Below are 15,840 nucleotides of genomic sequence, written 5' to 3' on the forward strand. Positions count from 1 at the left end.
TGTATGTGTTTGAGTAAAAAGAACAGTTATATTTTATTCTATAAACTGACACCATTTCCCCCAAATACCAAATGAAACTGGTCAAAAAGATGCAGTATAATTCAAATAAGTTCATATTAATTTTAAACAACACAATGCTAATGTTTTAACTCAGGAAGAGTTCAGAAATCAATATGTGGTGAAAAAGCTCTTTTCATCAGAGCCTTTCAATTTGTTTTAGGTGATCACCTAATGAGTACCTAATTAAGTAGTGTGTTAGTGTGTTTTTCCATCTCTCTCTCTCTCTCTCTCTCTCTCTCTCGAAGGAAAAACAGTGTTTTTGTTTGTGTGTTTTATAAAATGTATGCTTTCTACCTTTTACGCATACAAAAACACTGAGAGGAAATTCAGTTGTGGATAGGCTGTGTGAGTAATGCTAACTGCTCCAACCCAATTATCTCAAATTTCGACTGAACTGAGGTTATTTGATAAGTGGCGTAGTATCTAGGGCAGGGCTCGTACACCCTGTGCACGCGCTGAAAGACTTTTCCCACGTGAAGGGGAGGGCTTGTTATTTATAGCACGAGCTCCCAGGTGGTCCGATTGTCTCGTGGTGGTGGAGTTGCGGTCAGGATGCAGCTCTCCGTGGTGTTTGCCACCGTGCTTCTGCTCCTCCACAGTGCTGGTGCCTTTTCCTCCAATGACACGTACGAACATCTATTATTTATCTCATAATAACTTTGATTATTGCATTTGTAGTAGTTTTTGGTGGTGTAAAGTAAAAATGTAGATTAAAAAACTTGCTTGTATTATTTATGGAATTTATATATTTCTTTACTTTTGTTAACATCATGAAATGATAATGTGTGATCAAGAAGACAAAACGCTCTGTTTTGCTGTGTTTTTTTCACTTTCACCACATTTAATGAGTAAATAGGTGATGAATAGAAACTATACATTAGGTCTTTATAGCTACTGTGTATATCAAAACTGGTTTACAACTGATTTTCTTTGTTCCCATTCAGGATTTACCTGCTGACTGCCAATTCCCAGCCTGTAGGGGGCAGTACTGAGACACTGTGTGTCCATGTCCACACCTCCCAAAAAACCTTATTGTTACATGTGACTCTGGAACACGGGCAAACCAGCAAGACTCTTCTGAGCCAGACTGTTGTAAGACAAGACCACTACCAGTGTGTTTCCTTTAAGGTCCGTACCCTCACTGTCTACAACATATTAAAGCCACAAAGAAACTGGTTTTATCAACAGGAGCCCCATGTGAACATGGAGATGTCACTTAAAATGTATATCGGAATTCTTTTGGTGGTCATTTTGTTTTTGATTTAATTTTCTTATATTTTTTAATTTAAAAAATGATTAATTTTTATTCCAGTTTTCTGTTATCATTCCTTTTGTAGATTTGGTCTGTTTTTGAATATGTTCAGTGTCTGCATGTTCTCTGCATAAGTTGCTTGTATAAACACAACTAACCACAAATACATCAGATTAGAAGTGTGTGTCTTCATAAGCAAAATATGGGTTCACTTTGCTAGTTTCTTTCTTCATTAAACAGGTTCCTGCTGTAAGCATAGATACAGAAGCATCCATTGTCTTTGAGGTAAAAGGGAAAACTACATTCCTAAATGGGACAACAAAGATCCTCATAAAACCTCCTGCTCAGCTGACCATCATTGCAACAGACAAACCCTTGTACAAACCAGGACAGACAGGTATTGTTGGTGGTTTTGGACTGGGGTTTCCTAGAGGAGGTGCAGGGGGAACTCGACAGCCATGGATCTAAACCGGTCTCTTTCTGAGTGTTTGGAGGGTCAGCAGTATTGATGCTGTCTTTCTCTCTACAGTGAAAATCCGCATAGTGTCTCTGGATTCCAACTTCCTCACCTACAATGGGATGGTAAGGGAGTGAAATGTGCAGTTTTTCCAAGTTGTTCCATAAAATAAAAGGACTGTTGCAGCAGTGTATGCCACTGATGTGAAGTCTCCCTCTCTCTCTCTCTCTCTCAGTTCTCAACAGTGGAGCTGCAGGTATGAAGTGTGCAATATGCATCATCACTCTGTATGTATTTACTGATTCTGGAAATGTGTCCTGGTTGCTATGGAAATTCTTTGCTCATAGTATATTTGAGGATCATTGCATGCTGCTGCTGTCTGTAGGACCCCAACTCCAACCGTATTGGTCAGTGGCTGAACATGTCCACATCCAGCGGCTTCCTGGATCTGTCGTATCCCGTAAGCCCCGAGGCTGCAGAGGGATCCTATGTCATCACTGCCTGGAATGAGGGGAATGAACCAATCACGCAAGACTTTGAAATCAAGAAATATGGTCAGTCCCAACACTGTTTTCAGTTATGATTTAATGATCAGTGTTTGGGACAGTATGTTCCATTTCTCACAAGCAATTCATCTGAATTTAAGAATTCTGTAATGAAGTAAGGGAATCACGTTTTGCTGTTTTGTTTATTGAATTAGTTTAATATTTTAACTTTTTATTCCCCTCTTCTAGTGCTGCCAAAGTTTGAAGTGACCGTTGAGCTTCCTCCAGTCATAACCATTCTGGACTCAACGGTCACACTTAAAGTGTGTGCAAAGTAAGAGCCATTTAAACCTTTTCTGTATGAGACAATAATGTAATAAGAGACTGAACCACCTGCCACCATAGTGTTATGTATTCCTTACTCCACAACCTCCACCCTGGCTGTAGGTATACTTATGGGAAACCAGTGATGGGGTCTGCGACTGCCGTGGTCTGCCGCAGAAGTTACAGATACTGGTGGTTTGCGCCAGGAAGTGCACAACTTTCAGACATCTGTAGAACTTTTACCATGATGGTTAGTCCACTTAGTCACCTGATACTGCATTGAGAAATATTTGTACTGATATATTTGGTTATTCCACATCCACACCTGTTCCTGCAGATAGTATTGAGAAGCTTCTGAGCAATTACTACAGTTGTCATTGAACATTTTTGTCTTTAAAGGAGCAAAAAGTAATTTTATCACCAAACAATATTTATAAAAGTGGTTATTTAATTTCATTTCTTTTATAAAGTGCAGAATTGATATGAAGAATTGATCAAATTGTTTTATGGTCCTCAAAGGAACCAGTTCATGCTCCATGGAGGTGGTCATGTTTAAAATGGGTTTAGTACAGAATCTGAGACCTCTAGGCCACTAGGTACAATGGCTTTCATAAAGTGAACAAGAATCACTGGAAAAATTGCTTACTGCTCCTTTAAATTTCATATTGGGAAAAGGTATATGAACAACCTCTAATGTTTTGGTATTTTCCTTTTGGTATTTCCTGGGGCAGTAATTGTTCTACAGTCTAGCGTACACTGCAGCAGTGTTTCTGAACTCTGTCCATATTTTTACTCTAACCTGGTTCTAGACTGGCAGGACGGGCTGTGGGTCCTACATCATTGACCTGAGCGACTTTGCACTGAATGATACACAATATGAAGACCTTATTAGTGTTGATGCTGAACTGGAGGAAAATGGGACAGGTGAGGTTTTCCCACTCTCTGACCCCTTAATGGCTTTTCAAATATTCAGTCACTTATTTTTAAAGGTTTCCTTTACTTGCAAAATGGTCCAAGTGAATGCAGACATTTGTTTGAAAGAGGTGTGTGTTTCAACCACAGGAGTGGTCCTGTCGGGGTCTGGAAGCTCTACTGTTACAAGTGACATCGTCACTCTCACCTTTGTGGACACTCCGGACACGTTCAGGCTTGGGTTGACCTACAAAGGAAAGGTAATTATTGGCAGGTGCATAAGGTCCTTTAAAAATGTATTGGATGTGTGAGCACCGTCTTTACTGCTCTGCAGTCTTAAGCATGAACTGCATGTGCTGTTGTTGTTTAGGGGTCTGGATAACATCAACACTGTCTACATTTAACATTGGGTAGCACATCATAAGTTTGTCAGACATTTCATTTCTTGTCAGCTTGTTCAGTGTTAATTTGATGTTTTTTTTTCTTGTTTGGTATTGTCACTGCCCTTTAATCCATGTAAGATTAAAGCCACTGGCCCAGACTCTACTCCAGTGAAGAATGAATCGGTGTATCTCGTTGTAAAGTATGCTGGAAACAAAAACAAAACCTGGAAGTTGGTTACCGATGGCAACGGTGTTGCCCCCTTCTCCTTAGACACACGTTCCTGGGGTTCACAGTCCGTCTCCTTAGAGGTCTGTGAAGTCTTCAGATCTTTTGTCAGAAAACAGTTTCTTGTAATAAAGTTTTTAGTATAAACAATGTCTTGCATTGTCATACACTTTTAAAAATGTTTCCCTAAAAAGCTGTTTCTATATATATTTTCTTCTTTCTCTTCTCAATAGGCCCAATATCTTGAGGAAAAGAAACCACTTGGAAATATGACCAACATTAGAACACCAAACTACCTCTTTGCTTACCTGTTGGTTCAGCCCTTCTACTCCCAAAGCAGAAGTTTCCTGGCACTGCAGCGCCCACTGGGGGTGTTCAGGTGTAATAGAAACGCTACAGCGCTGGTTCAGTACATCATACAGGGCAATGCACTGCAACCAACCCAACTCTCCCTAGATTTCTTCTACAGGGTATGATCTGCTGTCAAGTCACCATTTGCAGACTTGCAGCATCTCCACAGATCCGATGATTAACTTAACGTCTTATGGTGTGACATTTTATTCTTTGCTTGTTTTCTTGATATACTCAATGAGCTATATTTTTCCTGTTGGTCACATGCTGATTGGATGTCACTTGGATAAATGATTTCTTCTGTGTGTGCAGGTGATGTCCCGGGGTAGGTCGGTGCAACAGGGAAGTGTCTCTGTGGCTGTGCAGCCAGAGAAAGGTCCAGGCACAACACACAAGCCTCATACTGTTGAGAAAAATACAGGGCAAATTTAGTTTACTTTTATCTGTGTAAAGCTCAATTGTAACTGTTAGAGATTCACAGCTCTTTCCAAAAGCACACCTGATTCAATTCAGTTCACTTACTACAAATCAAAATGCAAGAAAGATGATGAAACAAAAGGGCTCAAGTGCGCAGAACGAGTTGGGCCTGGGAAACTCTGGAGGGCTCTGAAGCTCCAGGACTGATGCCCTTTCTGCTCTAGGTGCTGTGTTCTAACTGTCCTGTGTGTGTAACAGAGAACCGAGGAGGAGTGGTGGTGCCCCTCCAGGATGTGCGTGCTCTGTCTCCGCTCGTCCAGGTAGTGGTGTACGCCATGCTCCCGAGAGGGGAGGTGGTAGCCGACAGCATGGACTTCCCCGTTGAGCTGTGTCTGGCTAACAAGGTCAGAATGTCACAATGTTCCATAGACATCTAATGGTCTTGTGAAGTAAAATGTTGCCGTGGTTGGTCTCCACTTCATAAGAAGCTGTATCCATTTACAGTGTAGTTTTGAGGTTCTCACTAGTCTCTCATGGTCTCCCAGGTGTCTCTGAATTTCTCTTCTCCTGTGGAGCTGCCCGGGAGTTCTGTGGAGTTGATGCTGAAGGCTCACCCAGGCTCGCTGTGCTCCGTGAGGGCCATCGATCAGAGCCTGTTGTTGCTCAGCCCGGAGAAGGAGCTCAGCATTGAATCTGTACGTTCATACCGAACCCCTAAAGCTCCAGGGTGCTCAGGTCTGTTCCAGCTGAGCCACCCACCTGCAGAGCTCTGATCCAACACTTGTGCAGATGTTCTCCAGAACCGTCATTAACCTGATCAGGGTTGAACTCCCAATTCAGCAGCAGCCCAACAATACTGTGAACTTGGATCAGAAATGACTTGTAGTAAATGCTTTCTCTTGCTCGGGTCATATTTTGCACAGTTGTGCACCTTTTTTCACAAGTTCAAGCAACTGTTAAATGGTCACTCATGTCATGATAGGTCTTCAAGCTGCTCCCTGTCTACGAGTTGTTTGGATACCCAGATGGCACTGAAGACTTCTACCCTTGCTCTGAGACGCCACCTAGCCTGCCAAATCCTCAAACAAATCCCAGACTCATTTACTCTGATCCATACAATGGAAATGTTGATGTGTACAGCGTCTTCAAAGTAAGAAATCTTTTTTTGGCATCCAAGGCTCGTTGGAGAACACCACCATATCTAGTTCATATCTCGTTCTTTGAAACACTGCTTATGTTCCCTTTTCTCAGGATGCTGGAATCAAGATCATTACCAATGTTGACCTAAAAAAGCCCTTTGACTGCAGTAGTCCACTGCTGTATTTTGGCCGTAAGTGGTGGTATCAAATCATTTTATCATTGCTCATTAATTGAATAAATGCAAGCTGTATTTGAGTGAATCATTTCTTCATTATCAACAGCTGTAAAACTGGCCTTCGCCAAAGAATACTCTACAGGTTCTGGTCAGACTCCCTCAAACCAAAACCCACCAGCCGCCACGGTCCGCAGATACTTTCCAGAGACTTGGATCTGGGACCTTGTTCATGTGGGGTGGGTACACTGGGCTGTGGCTCAAACCTGTTGCCACTGAATGCACAATGGCCTCGTCTGACCTGTTTTCTTTCTCATGATCACCAGCAAGTCTGGGGCTATTAGGGTCAACAAGACTGTCCCAGACACCATCACCACGTGGGAGGCAGGGGCGTTCTGTACATCTCCGGTCGGGTTTGGCGTGGCCCCAAAGGTCAACCTCAGGGCCTTCCAGCCTTTCTTCGTGAGCCTGACCCTGCCCTACTCCATTGTCCGTGGAGAGGTGTTCACGCTCAAGGCCACAGTCTTCAACTACCTCCCCTCCTGCATCATGGTAAGTGGTCCCAGTATCTCGCCATCCCCCTATGGGACAAAGGAGCTCTCCTTCCTAATTATGTTATTCCCACCCTGTCCCCTGGAAATGGAACTATAATTCCTACTTAACTGAACCCTCTGCAGTGCGTCAAGTCCTCATTATGTTTGTTTTGTGCTGGAAATGCCCCTTAAGGCTCTGTGCTTGAAGTACCCGTAAGCCACATGTAACGCAGTGGCAGTTATGTAAGTGGTTCAGTGCTGGACTCTCCACGCATGCAAGGCTCTGATGCTCTCTGGGCTGCAACTGTATATTTGTGTTAAAGGTACAGGTGATGCTGGCATCCTCAAAGCAGTTCTCAGTCCAACCCTGCAAGAGCTGCAATTACACACACTGCCTCTGTGCTGATGACAGCTGGACCTTCACATGGGTCATCACGCCCTCCGTGCTAGGTAAGTCTAACTTTTCAGCTGTGAGCCCATGTCTGCTGAAATTGGAAGACTAAAGATTTTTTTTTTTTTTAAACCTTAACCGCCTCTTAAGTCACTTTGTGCAGAAATGGCATCATATTTAAAGGAAAAAGATTGTATATGGATACACTTGTGGCATTGCTGAGGTTGGTATGCTTCATTGCTCTGGCAGGAACAGCTGTCTGTAGCAGATTCTGATTTGGCACTTTAATGCTTGTTTCTACTTTTAATGCTTTTCAATTTTGATCCAGTATTACGGTATTCTCAGAAGGCATATTACAATTTACAAAGATTTAAGGAGTAGAATTACTGATCTTTCTGGATGTACAATAATGAAACACATATAACATTCATTTGAATGCATAAAGCATATTAATGATTGGGGATTATGCCCAGTTTTGTAAATGGGGTAACAATTTGCAGTTTGTGTGTTGTAGGTGAGGTGGTTTTCACAGTGACTGCAGAAGCAGTACAGACATCTGCACTGTGTGGGAATCGGGTGACCGGTGTGCCGGAGAAAGGACATATGGACACGGTGGTTCAGACCCTGCTGGTGGAGGTGAGCTCCATTGGGGTCTCCTCCACCCTGAAGAGCCCCAGTAACCACAACTCCCCTTACTGGAGCTGAACAATGGAGTCTGCCAGTAGCTGTACGCTTCTGAGCATTTGAACACTGCTGGAACAATATGAATACCAAACTTGGTTGGGTGGCTATTCTCCTCAGTCGGATGGATGTGTATATATCTTGCACACCAAACCCCTTTTTTTGTGGTTCCAGGTAGTCTGTACTGTGTCACGGTGGGGTTGTTCACTGTTAACTTGACAGAAGGATACTGAGCAGACTAAAGGGTTTTGTTCTAGTGGCTCCCAGTAGGGTCATTCTGACTGCATACTACTACTTCCTCTGACAGGCAGAGGGCACCAAACAATCCAACGCTTACAATGAGCTCCTCTGTCCTGCAGGTCTGTAGTCCAACAATGTTCTCACTTGGGTTGGTGAGTGAGATGATGTCTCTCTGATGGCCCTTTTCCCATCCTCTAGGTGTTGTGGAGAGAAATGTTACACTGAAGTTGCCTAAAGTGATTGTGCAGGGTTCCCCCACTGCCTTTGTCTCTGTGCTGGGTGAGGACACTTGCAGCTACACACCCATTCATAAGAAATTCATTTGGAATTGAACAAGGTCTTGCGTATGGACACGCACAATTCTGGTGACTCTCTGCAGGAGATCTGATGGGCCATGCGCTGCAGAACCTGGACAACCTGCTGGCCATGCCGTACGGCTGTGGTGAACAGAACATGCTGCTCTTTGCCCCCGACATCTTCATCCTGAGGTACTTGGAGAGCAGCGGCCAGCTGACACCCGCCATCAGGAGCAAAGCCACCTCCTTCCTGCTGAGTGGTGAGGGCACACACCAGTGGCTCCCAGACTGTGTGCAGGATACCTGGGGGGTGGTTTGATTTCTGCAGTTTATTCTGGACCTTTTGGCAGCATGAGCTGAGCAGCCCGTTTCTCCCCATGACTGATGCAGGCTACCAGAGAGAGCTGACCTACAAGCATGAGGATGGATCGTACAGTGCCTTTGGGACCTCCGACAACTCGGGCAACACCTGGTCAGTCTTGCACAAACCAGATGGTTCCTGTACAGCTCTCAAATGACACCAGACCCCTGGCCGTGTTATGGATGGCTCTTATTGAAATGAATGAATATAAAAATCAGAAGCTCCCTGGTGTCTGTGTACTCAGGCTCACTGCGTTCGTGATGAAGTCTTTCGAAAGCGCAAAGCAATACATCTTTATCGATCAGACGGTCATCGATCAGGCCAAGACTTGGCTGGGCAACAAGCAGCAGCTAAACGGCTGTTTTGCCTCAGTGGGCAACCTCATCCATGTGGACATGCAGGTCAGGACTCTGCAGTGCAGCAGATGTGTGGTGCAGCACTCCTGTGAGCCGGCTGGCTGACTTTGCGCTCTTACCCAGGGTGGAGTGAACGATGAGGTGACCCTCTCGGCGTACGTCACAGCTGCTCTACTGGAGTTGGGCACCCAGAGGACAGTGAGTGCTCCCCTTCCTCAAACGGTTCCCTCTAGTAGTCTGTGTGAACATGCCTTACTGTGTTTGCCATGGTAGGACCCCATGGTTTCCAAGGGTTTGGACTGCCTGAGGAACATCTCTGCACAGGTGAACTCCACCTATGCCATCGCCCTCCTCTCCTACACCTTCACACTAGCTGGAGACCAGGTGATGAGAGGAACCCTGCTCTCCCGCCTGAACCAGCGAGCCGTAGTGACAGGTCAGACTTGCCCAATTTGACCTTCACTGGATGTTGGTATCTGGCTGAGAAAATTGGTGTCTTCTGGAGGCTGCATGTGTCCATAAATACAGAGCAATTATGGTGATGGTTGGCTGGTATTTACCGGAGAATCTTGGCCGAGTGGGCTCGGTGCTTTTCTGTCTCCTTCAGTGGATGGGCGGCACTGGGGCAGTGGACGTGTTGGGACGGTGACGGACTCTCTGGACGTGGAGACGACCTCCTACGTGCTCTTGGCTGTGCTCTCTGGACCCCTGCTGCCCCAGTTTGAGCTGGGCTACAGTGCCAGCATCGTCCGCTGGCTGGGCCAGCAGCAGAACGCCTTTGGCGGTTTCGCGTCTACGCAGGTAGTGCCCCCTTCGCACCACCAGCTAACCTCCTGTCAATTACAACCCAGCGCACGTGAAATATTGTTACTTCATAGCAAGTGTGATATTTGAAACGTTATGAGTTTGGGTCTGCAAATATTTGACTCACTTAAAATGATTCAGTTTCTGGAGATGTTGCAGTATAAGCAGCCTTGTATTAATTCCTAAAACGCTCTCAATGTTGTGCCTTTAGTTTTTAATATCCTTTTCTCTGCCCAGGACACTGTAGTAGCTCTCCAAGCTCTGGCAATATACAGCACTGCCACCTACAGTCCGATGGGTGCCATTGCAGTTAATGTGACTTCCCCCTCAGGCGTGAGGAAGAGGTTCACGGTGAACCAGCGCAACAGGCTGCTGTACCAGCAGGCCAAGCTGCAGCAGGTGACTGGGGTCTACAAGGTCAGGGCATCAGGCCAAGGCTGTGTGTTTGTGCAGGTCAGTCTGATGTCACTTCCTTTGCTGAAGATCATAATGCACCTCCTGTCTCCTCTGTTCTTCAGGTCTTTAGTTCTGCAGATTCCTACAGTTCTGTTATGGAGTGGAGATGCTTGAAGGCCATTTTGAGTAGTTTCTTGGGTGTTAAAACTATAATGAAATCAGGAACATTTATTTAAATGATTTAAATGACTTTAGGGTACTTAATACAAATAATGGGAGTATAACATGCTACTAATATTTCTCTTCCAGTTCACCCAGCACTACAACATCCCGCCTCCCAATGACTTCTCCTCCTTCAGTATCGCGGTCAACACAAGCTCAAACTGCAGTGCCCCAAACCTGTCTGTGGGGGTCACTGTGACTGTCAGGTGAGCTCTACTAGAGCACAAGAGGAAAGGATGGCTTTGGATGTATAAAGTCTGTCCATGTAACCCTGTGACTTTGCTTTAATTCACCTTTCAGGTATAACGGTAACAGGACTGAGACGGACATGGTGGTCATCGAGGTCAAGCTTCTGTCTGGGTTCAGGCTGGTTGATGGCTCACTGATGCCAGTAGCTGGCTCTACAGAGGTAACTTTGACCTCACTGAAAATACCCATCATGCATTAGCTGGTCTGCTCATAAATAACCTGTGTCTACAGGTGAATGGCACTGTGAAGCGTGTGGATCAAACGGAGAGAAACGTCGTCATCTACCTGAATGGGGTAAGAGAAGACTAGAAGAGGCTGTCACTAGTTCAACGCTTTCAGATCAACTTGAGATGAACAGTGTGTTGCGTGTTGGGACAAACACCATGGTAACGGTGGCCTCCATCACTTTGTATGGTGACTGCATCGGTCTCCCTTCCCCCAGCTGAAGAAGGGAGAGACCAAGACCTACACTCTGGTTATCCAGCAGGACATAGCAGTGCAGAACCTGAAGCCAGCTGTGGTGAAGATCTACGACTACTACCAGCCCAGTAAGAACCAGTCCTGTTATCTTCCGAAACCGTCATGGAAGATGAGGGAGAGGGTTGGATAGAAATGACCAATATGCAATTAAGGACAAGGATCATATGAACTGAATTCGAATGTCCGCCTGTGTAGTATGAATAAGAACCGGTTTTCCTTTCTCTCCTGTAGGTGATGTGGCCGTTACACAATACACGTCTCCATGTAACGAACGGTAGACCACGTGCCCTGCTGCCTGCACTAATGTTGGCCATGTTGTACTGCATTGTACCAGGAGAATCTGTCAATTAGATCTAATGTTACTATTCTTCTAGGTGACTGTTGTGTAATTACTCGGGTATTTAGCTGTATTAAAATTCTCTTGTGCAGAGTACAAATGCCTTTGGTCTTTATTTATTTCTCTGGTCTTCACTCTTCACCAGTGTTCCCTCATCTGACTGAGCTCTCCTGTTGCTAATTTCTCACTCACCTCCACATCACCTCACACTCTCCCTCACAATCCCTCTCTCTCTCTCTTTACTCTGAATAAACCGGAGTGAACATAATATTTTTCATCAGTAATCTTGCCATGATTCTGAGGAATGGATTAGTGATGATTTCTCTGATTGGTAATTGTCAGGAAAGACACACACAACTCTCTTCGACACTTGTATCATCTGCCTAGTACTCATTTTCTCTCAGTGAAATTTCTTTTTTTCTGAAGTTGGCTGAAATATGTTGTGTTATTGCTGCTCTTCCTCTTACTCATGACTTACTGTGAATGAAAACTGACTAATAAAAATCTTTCACTGTTCAAAGTAACACTAATAAAGCCATTTATCATAAACAGGTACATCTACACAGGATATTATATGAATACACAATGAACTGAAGCTAATACTGTCACGTCGCCCGACACTCAAACAAACTACACTACCCAGCATGCAGTTAGTCTCCAGGCGAGCGACTCTGAGCGGTCTATTCCTGTTTCTGAGCGCCTGTGTTTTCCATTCTGATTTTTGCCGGCCTGTATTTTTGCTCTTCGGTTTTTTGGACTCGAACTGTTTTCCTCTATGACTATGATTACCCTTGACTGCATCTCTCTGGTTCTGACCCTAGCTAGTTTAACCACTATGGATACGGATTACAATAAAAGTCCTGCCTTTCATCCGCAAGCGTCGGACTTTGCTTACAGCGTTACAGCTACTCTACATGTTCATATGCATCACTACAGTGCCATTACTGAGACTTTACATGGGATTTATAATAAATATAACGGAATATAAAAACATTTATAGTTGGATATGAGCGTGACCTTTGTTGGGTTCTGCATGTGTGGGGCTAATTATCTTTCCAGGTATCTTAGCTAGTTATGATAGTTAAAGTCAGTAGTGATTGTTGATTGATTTAGCATTCGCAAATTGGCCCATTTTCAACAAAAATGTTAGTTTCCACTTCATATATTTACTGACACTTTAGCAAAAATATGTATTGCTACAATTACAGTTGCAGGGCAAATTGATGTATTGACATTAACGTTACATTTTCCTTCAGCTGAGGAGTTGGCAAGTCAGCAGAGCTGACTCGTGTCCCACCAACACAACATTGACAGATCCTGCCATTGCGCTAAGACAGTGAGTGAAATAAATGAATTTTTATTTTATTGTATTGGGGGGACATTTTGAGCATATCTCAATATTTGGAGTACATGTCGTCGTCCTCCCCGCAATATGTATTGTGACTACGGCCTTGATTCATAGCAGTAACGTATTATCCTTTCTGACAATGTATTACTTGACTTTTATTTACTAGTTGTGCCCACAAGGGGGCAGTTTACCAGTTTCTATTTGAATGTCATTCTACTCCAAGGATGAATACAAAATAAACATTAACATTTCAGAATGCAGTTATTCATTATTTTCTTTTTATTGGTCTCCAAGACCTGAAACTGATCTCCGGAATCATGCAACCATGTGCCAAAGATTCCAAACTTTGCTCCCAGACACCTACCTCTTAGCAACACCTACCTCTTGGCTGTGTTAGATCCTAATCTAACCCAGCTAATTCAGGCCTCCTGAACTACCTGAATATTAGAACCTGGTGAGCTGGACCTCCAGGACCTGAGTGTAAGCAGGCTGATGTGTTATGTTAAAACCTCACACCTCTCTACTTATTGCAGCTTTGAGTGACTTGTGGCTTAAAACTTCATTAGAAGTGAACGTTGCTGTCTAGAGTAATTTCATAATCATGAACTCAAGCTACTCATCCTTTTATTAGGCCAAACTGCTCTGGCAGGTTGCCACGGTAACCCCCTAGGCCAGGTGGATGAGCTCTGTTGTCCCAGCGGAGCTCATGCCCATCCTACGCTTGGCTATGTGTGTGTTGGCGGCATCGTCATGGTGTCACCTCAACACCGCAGCGTTGAAATGACTGAAGACTAACAGGAATAAACATTTAAAGACACTTTCTAGCGAGATAAACTTTACTGGTTGCACAACTGCCTCAGCCAAGATGAGTTTTAAATGTTCTGCCCTGCCAGCTTCTACCCACTGAACATGTGTTTCCCGTAGAGGAATCGGATCTCTGTGTCCTGTGGAACCGGCTTAGTTCCTTTTGTGTTGACCAGTGTATCGGGTGTCACTTTCAGGAGGCCAAATACATGTGAATATAATGGACCAGTTATAACTGAGTAAACAGAAAAGCAGACTGAACACAGAACCCTAAAACCTAAACGAGTGGACACCAGATTTTGCAGTTTTCCTTGTCAACACATCTCAGTGAACTCATGCATTAATGATCCAGTCCTTCATAGGATGGCTGTGGCACAGAACAGGGGCTCCCCGGAGCTGAGGCCCCCGGCCTGGCCCAAACCTCCCCGGCTGCCCCTGGTTCTCCCCTCATCCAGAGCTGGACCTCTGTACTCCTACAGAGCAGACATGCCTCTCCGCTGGGTGCAGACACCTCCTGAGGTAGGAAATAAAAGCCTAGTTGCGCCTAAACAGAAACTGAAGTCTTTTACTAACAAACGAGAGTTTCTTATTAACAGAAACTAAACTTTCACTAACGAACTAGAGTCTCTTACTAACAAAAACTGGAGTATTTTGCTTTGCTCATTCTCTGTTCAGTAATGTCCTTTCATATCCAACGCTGATTAAAAGGTCTGAAAGATAACATGCATTTTTAAAAACTTAAGTCAATTAATCACCAATCACTTGAATCAGTCTAGACTAGGTGGTGCTTCAAAACATTTATTAATCACTAGACAACGCAGCTCCTTGTAAACTGAACAAATGACACAGACACAGTAAAGTGGCAGAGTTACAGCAGAGGACATGTACGGGTCAAAAGTCTTTACTGAACACAGGAGCAGAGACGAGGCAGGGGCACTCCAGGGAAAGATGGAACAAGGCTAAGGAAGGAAGGAAGGAAGGAAGGAAGGAAGGAGAGAGAGAGAGAGAGAGAGAGAGAGAGAGAGAGAGAGGAAAAGAACATTGAGCTCAATTCCTACTGGAATGGGGTAGAGATGGATGAGAGATGTACATCATCTACCAAACAGGAGTTCTGGTGCTTACAAAATGTTTTAAAATACCAACACTCCTTGTGTGTAATGTAGATTATATACGCATCACATATTCTGGCTGGGCATTAATAATAGAGCCGTTATAGTTTTTACAATACAATCTAAATGTATACATTACAAATTTGACTCCAGAACAAATGTTTTTAAATCACTACATTTTTATGTCTTTTAAGCTTCTGGAATGCTTAGTATAATTATCACCTTTAAGGCCGTCGGTTACTTGTGTGTCATATATACAAAAACAGATGCCGTATTTACACTGGTGCTGGACATTACGCCTCCTACTGTTAAGCAAGTCCACAAATGGCAGAAATCCACTCCACGTCTATACAGCTGCCCTGCAATGCCCACCACAATGACATCTCAGCAGGCTTTAAAACACGGAACGGAAGCCGTGTGGACTTTATAACAGCAGACACAATGTCCTTACAGTCGCTGAGCGAAGAAAACACAGAAAAAGAAGAAAAGATACAAGGACCATAAACCATTCTGACTGATTAAAGGATTGTGCTGCCATTGTACAGAAGATCAATGACTTTAGATCTCATACACTCAAGAGGCTGTTAGCTTTCTCTGGTATATAACATTCAAACACAGCAGTGTGAGGAGATAAATATGTAAATACTTTTAGCAGCTGTGCATTGTAGTGAAATCTGACATGGCACCAATGTCGGGATGCGCAATCTCATGTAGGATGAGCTGTGCTTACACTTAACATGTATGAACACAGGACGGATTTAAAGTGCCTCTCCCCAACTGAACCGTCTAAGGAACAGTACTGTCATCTCACCAACAGTACCAAGGATCAAAGTGAAAGATGTCACAGCACAAACCTGACATGGGAGCTTTTGAGAGGATCTCGGAGCATTTCAGATGAAATCGGAGCGTAGTGACTCATTGTATCCGGATGCGCCGGATACAAACAGCAGGATGAGGAGAGAGTGGAAATAATCCATCATCAGATCTCCCCTCCTCAATCTGCCCTCTGGGATGCGTAATCTAGGTCAGTCTGTATGACTGTGCCAGACAGCAC

At 44.1% G+C, this 15,840-nt stretch overlaps 1 protein-coding gene across 2 annotated transcripts; it reads left to right on the plus strand.

Moving 5' to 3' along the window:
* Positions 1–600: 600 nt before the first annotated feature.
* Positions 601–11,611, plus strand: LOC113591810 (alpha-2-macroglobulin-like protein 1). Of its 2 annotated transcripts, XM_035536167.1 has the most exons (35): positions 601–686; positions 1,005–1,188; positions 1,553–1,709; positions 1,842–1,894; positions 2,005–2,025; positions 2,155–2,323; positions 2,504–2,588; positions 2,702–2,828; positions 3,388–3,502; positions 3,641–3,750; positions 4,012–4,182; positions 4,333–4,569; positions 4,763–4,826; positions 5,126–5,271; positions 5,413–5,562; positions 5,850–6,017; positions 6,119–6,197; positions 6,289–6,418; positions 6,506–6,731; positions 7,036–7,162; positions 7,618–7,739; positions 8,092–8,143; positions 8,223–8,303; positions 8,404–8,580; positions 8,711–8,792; positions 8,926–9,082; positions 9,161–9,235; positions 9,311–9,473; positions 9,645–9,838; positions 10,079–10,294; positions 10,547–10,665; positions 10,760–10,868; positions 10,940–11,002; positions 11,151–11,256; positions 11,420–11,611. In XM_035536167.1, the coding sequence occupies exons 1-35, from the start codon at positions 613–615 to the stop codon at positions 11,464–11,466; spliced, it is 4,356 nt and encodes a 1,451-aa protein (XP_035392060.1). In that variant the 5' UTR covers positions 601–612; the 3' UTR covers positions 11,467–11,611. The 2 variants fall into 2 exon arrangements, with proteins under 2 accessions (XP_035392060.1, XP_035392061.1); XM_035536168.1 differs by lacking the exons at positions 10,547–10,665; positions 10,760–10,868; positions 10,940–11,002; positions 11,151–11,256; positions 11,420–11,611 and having other exon boundaries at positions 10,173–10,259.
* The last annotated feature ends 4,229 nt before the right edge of the window (positions 11,612–15,840 follow it).

Source organism: Electrophorus electricus, chromosome 18 (assembly GCF_013358815.1).
Source record: "Electrophorus electricus isolate fEleEle1 chromosome 18, fEleEle1.pri, whole genome shotgun sequence".
In the NCBI taxonomy this organism is placed as follows: Eukaryota; Metazoa; Chordata; class Actinopteri; order Gymnotiformes; family Gymnotidae; genus Electrophorus; species Electrophorus electricus.

Bases quoted from the DNA above. Each gene is read 5' to 3' on its own strand.
- LOC113591810 (XM_035536167.1), top strand. From the start codon at position 613: ATGCAGCTCTCCGTGGTGTTTGCCACCGTGCTTCTGCTCCTCCACAGT. The intron at 9,839-10,078 runs GTAGTGCCCCCT...TTCTCTGCCCAG, and splicing joins GCGGTTTCGCGTCTACGCAG to GACACTGTAGTAGCTCTCCA. The intron at 10,666-10,759 runs GTGAGCTCTACT...TTCACCTTTCAG, and splicing joins GGGGTCACTGTGACTGTCAG to GTATAACGGTAACAGGACTG.